The sequence below is a fragment of the Salmo salar genome, chromosome ssa11 (assembly GCF_905237065.1).
Source record: "Salmo salar chromosome ssa11, Ssal_v3.1, whole genome shotgun sequence".
In the NCBI taxonomy this organism is placed as follows: domain Eukaryota; kingdom Metazoa; phylum Chordata; class Actinopteri; order Salmoniformes; family Salmonidae; genus Salmo; species Salmo salar.
In genome coordinates this window covers 35,682,718-35,694,093 of record NC_059452.1, presented here as the reverse complement: position 1 = coordinate 35,694,093, position 11,376 = coordinate 35,682,718, and the positions used below count along the sequence as shown (strand labels likewise).

General features: G+C 43.0%; 1 protein-coding gene across 2 annotated transcripts in view; it reads right to left on the bottom strand.

Annotated features, from left to right (window-relative positions):
- LOC106591568 (ADAMTS-like protein 3) overlaps window positions 1-11,376 on the bottom strand; it is a 282,134-nt gene that overhangs the window by 143,313 nt on the left and 127,445 nt on the right. For both annotated transcript variants that reach the window (XM_045689442.1, XM_045689441.1), the window contains exon 7: window positions 6,806-6,932. In XM_045689442.1, coding sequence (XP_045545398.1) covers window positions 6,806-6,932 — 127 coding nt within the window. The remainder of the gene's footprint in view (window positions 1-6,805; window positions 6,933-11,376) is intronic.

Here is an 11,376-nt window from a genome sequence, read left to right as displayed (position 1 = left end):
GAGAGAGAGGACAAAGAGAGAGAGTATAAAGAGAGAGAGTATAAAGAGAGAGAGGACAAAGAGTAGAGAGGATAAAGAGAGAGAGTATAAAGAGAGAGTATAAAGAGAGAGAGTATAAAGAGAGAGTATAGAGAGAGTATAAAGAGTAGAGAGTATAAAGAGAGAGAGAGTATAGAGAGTAGAGAGTATAGAGAGTAGAGAGTATAGAGAGTAGAGAGTATAAAGAGTAGAGAGGATAAAGAGAGAGAGTATAAAGAGAGAGTATAGAGAGAGCATAAAGAGAGAGAGTATAGAGAGAGTATAGAGAGAGAGTATAAAGAGAGAGGATAAAGAGAGAGAGTATAGAGAGAGAGAGAGGGGATAAAGAGTAGAGTATAAAGAGAGAGAGTATATTAGAGAGAGTATATTAGAGAGAGTATAAAGAGAGAGAGTAGATAAAGAGAGAGTATAGAGAGAGAGAGAGTATAGAGAGAGAGAGAGAGAGAGAGAGAGAGGGGGGGATAAAGAGTAGAGTATAAAGAGAGAGAGAGAGTATAAAGAGAGTATAAAGAGAGAGAGAGAGAGAGTATAAAGAGAGAGAGAGTATAAAGAGAGAGAGAGAGTATAAAGAGAGAGAGAGTATAAAGAGAGAGAGAGAGTATAAAGAGAGAGAGAGAGAGTATAAAGAGAGAGTATAAAGAGAGAGTATAAAGAGAGAGTATAAAGAGAGTATAAAGAGAGTATAAAGAGAGTATAAAGAGAGTATAAAGAGAGTATAAAGAGAGAGAGAGTATAAAGAGAGAGAGAGTATAAAGAGAGAAACAGTAGAACCTCCCCAACAATCTCATGACTGTTAGCGTGCTCTGCTCTCCTCTGCCAGCTTCTCAAAGGGACCTGGAGGTAGCCTACATGTCACTGTGACCCACCGTGAATTATTGGCGAGACGCTCTTTATTAGAGAGAACATAATGCGCTTGGATTGAGTTACCCTGAGATTTGGTCAAACAGCCTCTTAAAAGGAACAAGCACGATGCTGTGAAAACGTCTAACTCTGCCCGTCGAAACAAAAGTCCCAGTATTTCTTTGTCGGGAACTCGGACTCCAACTGTTTGAGCGCTTTGTTCCGAGCGAGGGGAAATTCTTGGAAGAGGAGAAGTGACTTAAGTGCGACTGGCAGACCCAGGCAGAGCGAATGCTGACGACTGGCGCTGTCCAACAACAATATAAATGTCTCTTTCCACTGCATAAGGCTCAGCTTTGTCCATATTAGTGGGCAGCTACAAAGACAGCCTTGTGCTGGTAGTAGCTAGTAGAGGACAGAAGGTTTCTAGACAGTACAGACATATGTAGATACCGTGGCTCATGGTAATAATAATATGATATATGGACAGTTATGGCTGGGGTTTGACATGATCAAACACAACTAGGGTTAGGGCCTAGTAATGTTCTAATGGGGTCAGCCAGGACCTAGTAATGGTCTAATAGGGTCAGCCAGGACCTAGTAATGGTCTAATGGGGTCAGCCAGGACCTAGTAATGGTCTAATGGGGTCAGTCAGGACCTAGTAATGGTCTAATGGGGTCAGCCAGGACCTAGTAATGGTCTAATGGGGTCAGCCAGGACCTAGTAATGGTCTAATGGGGTCAGCCAGGACCTAGTAATGGTCTAATGGGGTCAGCCAGGACCTAGTAATGTTCTAATGGGGTCAGCCAGGACCTAGTAATGGTCTAATGGGGTCAGCCAGGACCTAGTAATGGTCTAATGGTGTCAGCCAGGACCTAGTAATGGTCTAATGGGGTCAGCCAGGACCTAGTAATGGTCTAATGGGGTCAGCCAGGACCAAGTAATGGTCTACTATTTTTGGTCAGGTCACATTGTCAGGAAAACATCTAACCCTAATAATGTGTCTTGGACATCCATATTAAATTAGTTAGAAAACTACTAACCCTGATAACATGTCTTGGACATCCATATTAAATTAGCTAGAAAACTACTAACCCTGATAACATGTCTTGGACATCCATATTAAATTAGCTAGAAAACTACTAACCCTGATAACATGTCTTGGACATCCATATTAAATTAGCTAGAAAACTACTAACCCTAATAACATGTCTTGGACATCCATATTAAATTAGCTAGAAAACTACTAACCCTGATAACATGTCTTGGACATCCATATTAAATTAGCTAGAAAACTACTAACCCTGATAACATGTCTTGGACATCCATATTAAATTAGCTAGAAAACTACTAACCCTGATAACATGTCTTGGACATCCATATTAAATTAGCTAGAAAACTACTAAGCCTGATAACATGTCTTGGACATCATATTAAATTAGCTAGAAAACTACTAACCCTGATAACATGTCTTGGACATCATATTAAATTAGCTAGAAAACTACTAACCCTGATAACATGTCTTGGACATCATATTAAATTAGCTAGAAAACTACTAACCCTGATAACATGTCTTGGACATCATATTAAATTAGCTAGAAAACTACTAAGCCTGATAACATGTCTTGGGTGTCTAAAATTGATAGACATTTTATTTTGAGGTAAACTGGAAATACTATGCCAAAGTTCAATAGAATGCAGTGTTTTCCCTCCTAAATATGCTGAATAATCCCAGGCATCTACAGCTGTACTGTACAGTACCAACCCAATATCACTGTTAGTCTCAAAAAGAAAGGAGGACCAACACACTCTTCATATAATTCATTAAAATGCCTTTATTTCTATGGCATGTTCAATGGAAACACCGTTTAAAAACTCTGACGCGTTTGGGCTGCACGATCACTGTTAGTTCAACTAAATGTACAATACACACCCAATTATTATTATTTTTTTATTTCACCTTTATTTAACCAGGTAGGCTAGTTGAGAACAAGTTCTCATTTACAACTGCGACCTGGCCAAGATAAAGCAAAGTGCGACACAAACAACAACATAGAGTTACACATGGAATAAAAAAACATACAGTCAATAATACAATAGAAAAAGTCTATAGACAGTGTGTGCAAATGAGGTAAGATAAGGGAGGTAAGGCAATAAATAGGCCATAGTGGCGAAATAATTACAATATAGCAATTAAACACTGGAGTTATAGATGTGCAGAAAATGAATGTGCAAGTACAAATACTGGGGTGCAAAGGAGCAAAATAAATAAATACAGTATGGGGATGAGTTAGTTGGATGGGCTATTTACAGATGGGCTATGTACAGGTGTAGTGATCTGTGAGCTGCTCTGACAGCTGGTGCTTAAAGTTAGTGAGGGAGATATAAGTTTCCAGCTTCAGTGATTTTTGCAGTTCGTTCCAGTTATTGTCAACAGAGAACTGGAAGGAAAGGTGGCCAAAGGAGGAATTGGCTTTGGGGATGACCAGTGAAATATACCTGCTGCAGCGCATGCTACGGGTGCGTGCTGCTATGGTGACCAGTGAGTTGAGATAAGGCGGGGCTTTACCTAGCAAAGACTTATAGATGACCTGGAGCCAGTGGGTTTGGCGACGAATATGAAGCGAGGGCCAGCCAACGAGAGCATACAGGTCGCAGTGGTGGGTAGTATTTGGGGCTTTGGTGACAAAACGGATGGCACTGTGATAGACTGCATGCAATTTGTTGAGTAGAGTGTTGGAGGCTATTTTGTAAATGACATCGCCGAAGTCAAGGATCGGTAGGATAGTCAGTTTTACAAGGGTATGTTTGGCAGCATGAGTGAAGGATGCTTTTTTTGCAAAATAGGAAGCCGATTCTAGATTTAATTTTGGATTGGAGATGCGTAATGTGAGTCTGGAAGGAGAGTTTACAGTCTAACCAGACACCTAGGTATTTGTAGTTGTCCACATATTCTAAGTCAGAACCGTCCAGAGTAGTGATGTTGGACAGATGGGCAGGTGTGGGCAGCGATCGTTTGAAGAGCATGCATTTAGTTTTACTTGCATTTAAGAGCAGTTGGAGGCCACGGAAGGAGAGTTGTATGGCATTGAAGCTCGTCTGGAGGTTAGTTAACACAGTGTCCAAAGAAGGGCCAGAAGTATACAGAATGGAGTCGTCTGCTTAGAGGTGGATCAGAGACTCACCAGCAGCAAGAGCGGCATCATTGATGTAAACAGAGAAGAGAGTCGCCCCGAGAAATGAACCCTGTGGCACCCCCATAGAGACTGCCAGAGGTCCGGACAACAGGCCCTCCAATTTGACACACTGAACTCTGTCTCGCCTGAACCAGGCGAGACAGTCATTTGAGAACCCAACCCAATATCACTGTTAGTTCAACTAAATGTACAGTACATACCCAATGTCACTGTTAGTTCAACTAAATGTACAGTACATACCCAATGTCACTGTTAGTTCAACTAAATGTACAGTACATACCCAATGTCACTGTTAGTTCAACTAAATGTACAGTACATTCCCAATGTCACTGTTAGTTCAACTACTTTGAGCTCATACAACCACATCACAATACTGCAGTACGTTCTGGAGTTTCCAATTTGCTCCCAAAGTTAGTTTTTTTACAATGTTTTACCTTTATTTAACTAGGCAAGTCAGTTAAGTACAAATTATTATTGTACAATGACGGCCTACCCTGGCCAAACCCTAACCCAGACGACGCTGGGCCAATTGTGCACCGGCCTATGGGACTACCAATCATGGCTGGTTGGGATACAGCCCGGGATCAAACCAGGGTCTGTAGTGACGCCTCTAGCACTGGGATGCAGTGCCATAGACCGCTGCGCCACCTTGGATTATAGTTGAGTCAGACACTACACTACTGCTTGACCAAACTCCCGTTTGCCAGTGCTATAGGTATGTGACAGATACTGTAAACACCCACCAACAATTAAAAGACAGATCTAAATATTTACATGGTCACTTGATGTTATTTCTAATACCAATGCTTTTTCAGGGAGCGAGCCATGTTCATTTCCACTCTCCAGCGCATGCCAAACCAAGTTCATTTGAGGAATGTGATACAATACCTCAGCTGGAAGGCCAATAAATTGAGTACGCAAATACTTTTGGGGCCAATATCTACTTAATTAACCTTTAAAGACGTGTGGAAATGCTAAGCTGTACGGGAAATAGAGCATCTTAACAAAATGTTAGTTTGTCAGATGTTTTTTACACCTCAAAAGTAGTAATGTTGAGATGTTGGGATGTCCCATGCTATCTATTGTGTAAATCCAGCTATATGCCTCATTCCATAATGAATGGAAACCTTTTCAAAGTTTGATTTCACCAAGACCTAAAATACTCCTGTAGTGTATTCCATGAAGCTGACTACAATAGCCAACAATTTACCAGGAAAAGGCCGACCTTCAAGTCAACATTTCTCAACTCTTTGAAACATGGAACGCAGTCCTGTTTACAGTAAACCAGTGCTTGGCAGATTGGAATGCAGTAATTTAATTTAATTCACAAACCACACATTTTTCTAGTAAAAACATTGCCATTTTGCATGGTATTTAATGTCCCTAACCACCTCCAAGCAAACAAGAATGCAGTTATCACGTCAGAAAAAACATAAAAGTGACAGCCAAAATGCAGTCATGATTTTAATCTCCACACATAAAATTTTAGGAAAAGCCCACACAAAGAAATCTGCCTCCATTTTGAAGCGTACACTGGATAGCTCCATCTGTGGACAGTCTAAGCCAGATGGCCTAGTAGTAACCCAGCTTTGATAAATAAACTGTGTGGGCCATAACACTTATCCAGGCCAGACCTGAGACAGATCATTAACCAAAGCCAGACCTGAGACAGAACACTAACCTAGACCAGACCTGGGACAGAACACTAACCCAGACCAGACCTCGGACAGAACACTAACCCAGACCAGACCTGGGACAGAACACTAACCCAGACCAGACCTGGGACAGAACACTAACCCAGACCAGACCTGGGACAGAACACTAACCCAGACCAGACCTCGGACAGAACACTAACCCAGACCAGACCTGGGACAGAACACTAACCCAGACCAGACCTGGGACAGAACACTAACCCAGACCAGACCTGGGACAGAACACTAACCCAGACCAGACCTCGGACAGAACACTAACCCAGACCAGACCTCGGACAGAACACTAACCCAGACCAGACCTGGAATAGAACACGAACCCAGACCAGACCTGGAATAGAACACTGACCCAGACCAGACCTGGGACAGAACACTGACCCAGACCAGACATGGAAAAAAGAACAGTAACCCAGGCTAGACCTGAGACAGAACACTAACCCAGACCAGACCTGGGACAGAACATAAACCCAGACCTGAGACCGAACACTAACCCAGACCAGACCTGAGACAGGGCTCAGGACTTGAGGGATTGAGGGCCAGAGAGAGGTGTGAGGACCAGGGCAGGTACAGTACCAACACCTGACAAGTGGGGAGAGATATTTTGATAGAACCGTAAGGGACGGGTTGGACTGGTGTATTTCCACAAGGGTTCACAAACCTTGTTGGGGGGCGATACTATATTGATGGCCAGAGAAAAGAGGGAGAAAGAGTGTATTTTAACTAGCATTGTGAACCTTGTTGGTGAGGGATATTTATCTGGGCCTGGAAAAAGATGAGAGCTAGGGAGACTAGAGCATATATCCTCAGCAGTTGTAAACCTGGTTGGGGGAGAAAGATGAAGAGAGATTATGTTTACCTAGGGCCATAGGCAACAAAGGGAGAGAGACGATAATGTCTTTTCAACAGAGAGTGTGTTCACAACCTCTGTGTGTAAAGATATTGATACAGGGCAGAAGTAAGGTCAGCTTAGAGAGGGAAGAGTATTTTTTCAGGCATTGCCAAGCTTGTTGTGTACCTACGTTCTTCCGGTGAGACGTGAGGCAGCGCCTGGCCCCGGACCAGCCGACAAGTAGAACCGGCGCCAGCACACACACCGCAGTTGTCTTCCCTGGCACCACTGCCCAGCTGTCTGTCACAGCCCACCTCCTGCCAACACAAATATGGATAGAGAGGTGAGAAAGAGAGAGGGGGAGAGGGATTTGGTTTAGCATTTCGCTACACCCACAATAACGTCTGCTAAATATGTGTATGTGACCAATACAATTTGATTTGATTTGGATAGAGAGGGGATGAGGGAGGGAAGGAGGCAGAGGGACAGAGAGTGGAGGGTGGTTACAAGAGAGGAATAGGAAAAGTGAGAGTGAGATGGACACACTGTACCCCCCCCCCCCCCCCACACACACACACGTGTTTCTCCTTTCAGGAATTCAGTTTAATTTCCCAGCTCAACGCTCCATCCATGCTCTCATCATTAATAAATAAACATTGGAAGGTAGAGGACTGGCCCCATTCTGTCACGTGTTAAACCCAGTTCTATTTCAGCCTGCTGTCTATTCTATTCCTCACAGCCTGCTACGCCATGTTCTCATCGCTACTGGAACTTTGACTTGCCTTTCAGATTCACCTCAGCATGTGACCAAAACCAAGTCTTGACCCCTCTAGATAGGCAAAACAGTAGTTCCAACAGCCCAGAATTAGACACCCAGTTAGAATTGGTTGTGACTCAGAACTAGGTAGACTCCTGTACAGTGCTACTGTATGTTTGAAGGTTGTGTGATGGAGTTCAGATAGCAGTGAAGTGTGTACCATCTGTGTGGATGGCTTATGGAAGGCCCAGCTCATATGAACCCCTGTATGTTTCCTTGCATGACAGAGGGAGACAGAGAGACATTGAGAGAGAGAGCCAGAGAGAGAAACAGAGAGACAGAGAGAGACAGAGAGAAGAGAGAGACAGAGAGAGAGCGAGAGAGAGACAGAGTAATGTATGTAAATAAAGTGAGGACAGTCACCACTGTAGGCTATATTATTAACATCTATAAATTCATTGATTCTTTTGACTATTTTAAAAGTACATATAAAATTGTTCCATCATTATATTGATATATGCATTACCCACCTCTGGAATATCAAGTTAAACATTTCACAGCATGAAGGAAAACACTACATAAACTCAATCCATCATCTTCCTTATTATACAGTCTGTGTTTGTATTCCATTAGGTCTGTGAGAGCTCAATATCAACCTGTCTCTTTCTATTGCATTTCAACCTTTATGGAACGTTGCTACAGTCAAAGTGGTATACATTTGCTGAGAGAGTGTTTAAATGCAGAGGTTGCTGTCTGAACATCATTGCATAAAAATTGTTTAAGGACCTAGGTCCAGAAACAAGGATTGGGGTTTTGGTGCAGAATGAACATTATCTGGCTTTATACTTTCCCTTCAGGAAAGAAATGGTTCGGTTGTTGTTATTGTTTTTCTCCTGTTTTTTGTTCGTTTCTTTTTTGTTCTGAACAATCTATTCATATTTTTTGAGGAACAAATAATGAGTTTAGCCCGTTCTTCAAAGATCCTCAAAGTTTCCAAAAGAAGCAGTATGTGGCCATGCCATACATCTGTTTTAAAGAAGTGATATGCAAAGCAAAAAATAATAATAATAACCCCTTTTTATCTGGAATGGCAATCGCTAGTATAAATGAATCATAATAGAATCATATTATGTGTAAGCTTTGATGCCAAGGCAGCAAACCGGCCGCTGTCTACTGAAGGGTAGGTATTCATCCGTCAGCGTTGTTAACCCAGGAGTTTTCATTGTGTTTATGCTTCATCCTTTATTTTAATGTATGTAATGTTGTTTCCTACTGAAGCGGCTTTATATTCATTTTCAACTGTCAAATAAACTCAATCAATAAATCAATGAATTTAAGAATGTATCATCTACATGAAAAATGCTCCCAAGTTCCAAGAAGTGCTAAAATAATGAAATAAATTGAATGTGTTAGTTAACTATTACTTTCCTGGCTTACTTGGTAACTGTAACGTCTGCTACCAACTCACACGATCAAACACGTAGATCACCTGAACGCAGCTCACTTTACAGCCCACTTTCCAGCTCACACTCTCAAACACGTAGATCACCTGAACGCAGCTCACTTTACAGCCCACTTTCCAACTCACACTCTCAAACACGTAGATCACCTGAATGCAGCTCACTTTATAGCCCACTTTCCAACTCACACTCTCAAACACGTAGATCACCTGAACGCAGCTCACTCTCCAGATCCCAGTCACCTGAATTCTGATCACCTGTTCACACACCTGTATGTCATTATCACACACTACTTAGTTCAGTTCTTTGCACCCCATCATTGTGAGGTATTGTTTATTTAATGACACACTTCTATTCGGAGCTCTGGGTTTTTCCCTGTAATTTAACCCTGTCATGTATGATAGTTTTTGCCTGCCTCACTAATGACACCTTTTGCCTATTCCCTGCCTGTACTTTAGCCTATCGGATTTCCTGTTATCAACCTATTGCCTGATCTCCCGGATGACGTTACTAGCCTTTCCCCTTCCTGTACTGTTTCCTTTTTGGATTCCCTGTGTATGACCTTCTGCCTGCCCCTGGACCCAGCTACCTGCCTCCTCCTGTGGTCCTTTACATTAAACACCTGCTGCACCCTGCGCTTGAAACCAGCTGTCTGTCTCCCATCGTGTTCATTACAGTAACCAGCTGTCTGTCTCCCATCGTGTTCATTACAGTAACCAGCTGTCTGTCTCCCATCGTGTTCATTACAGTAACCAGCTGTCTGTCTCCCATCGTGTTCATTACAGTAACCAGCTGTCTGTCTCCCATCGTGTTCATTACAGTAACCAGCTGTCTGTCTCCCATCGTGTTCATTACAGTAACCAGTCTGGCTGGATCCTGTATGTGTTCATTACAGTAACCAGTCTGGCTGAATCCCATCGTGTTCATTACAGTAACCAGTCTGGCTGGATCCCATCGTGTTCATTACAGTAACCAGTCTGGCTGGATCCCATCGTGTTCATTACAGTAACCAGTCTGGCTGGATCCTGTATGTGTTCATTACAGTAACCAGTCTGGCTGGATCCCATCGTGTTCATTACAGTAACCAGTCTGGCTGGATCCCATCGTGTTCATTACAGTAACCAGTCTGGCTGGATCCCATCGTGTTCATTACAGTAACCAGTCTGGCTGGATCCAATCGTGTTCATTACAGTAACCAGTCTGGCTGGATCCTGTATGTGTTCATTACAGTAACCAGTCTGGCTGGATCCCATCGTGTTCATTACAGTAACCAGTCTGGCTGGATCCTGTATGTGTTCATTACAGTAACCAGTCTGGCTGGATCCTGTATGTGTTCATTACAGTAACCAGTCTGGCTGGATCCTGTATGTGTTCATTACAGTAACCAGTCTGGCTGGATCCTGTATAGGTTCATTACAGTAACCAGTCTGGCTGGATCCCATCGTGTTCATTACAGTAACCAGTCTGGCTGGATCCCATCGTGTTCATTACAGTAACCAGTCTGGCTGGATCCTGTATGTGTTCATTACAGTAACCAGTCTGGCTGGATCCCATCGTGTTCATTACAGTAACCAGTCTGGCTGGATCACATCGTGTTCATTACAGTAACCAGTCTGGCTGGATCCTGTATGTGTTCATTACAGTAACCAGTCTGGCTGGATCCCATCGTGTTCATTACAGTAACCAGTCTGGCTGGATCCTGTATGTGTTCATTACAGTAACCAGTCTGGCTGGATCCTGTATGTGTTCATTACAGTAACCAGTCTGGCTGAATCCTGTATGTGTTCATTACAGTAACCAGCCTGGCTGGATCCCATCGTGTTCATTACAGTAACCAGTCTGGCTGGATCCCATCGTGTTCATTACAGTAACCAGTCTGGCTGGATCCCATCGTGTTCATTACAGTAACCAGTCTGGCTGGATCCTGTATGTGTTCATTACAGTAACCAGTCTGGCTGGATCCTGTATGTGTTCATTACAGTAACCAGTCTGGCTGGATCCTGTATGTGTTCATTACAGTAACCAGTCTGGCTGGATCCTGTATGTGTTCATTACAGTAACCAGTCTGGCTGGATCCCATCGTGTTCATTACAGTAACCAGTCTGGCTGGATCCTGTATGTGTTCATTACAGTAACCAGTCTGGCTGGATCGTGTATGTGTTCATTACAGTGACCAGTCTGGCTGGATCCTGTATGTGTTCATTACAGTAACCAGTCTGGCTGGATCCTGTATGTGTTCATTACAGTAACCAGTCTGGCTGGATCCTGTATGTGTTCATTACAGTAACCAGTCTGGCTGGATCCCATCGTGTTCATTACATTAACCAGTCTGGCTGGATTCTGTATGTGTTCATTACAGTAACCAGTCTGGCTGGATCCTGTATGTGTTCATTACAGTAACCAGTCTGGCTGGATCCCATCGTGTTCATTACAGTAACCAGTCTGGCTGGATCCCATCGTGTTCATTACAGTAACCAGTCTGGCTGGATCCTGTATGTGTTCATTACAGTAACCAGTCTGGCTGGATCCTGTATGTGTTCATTA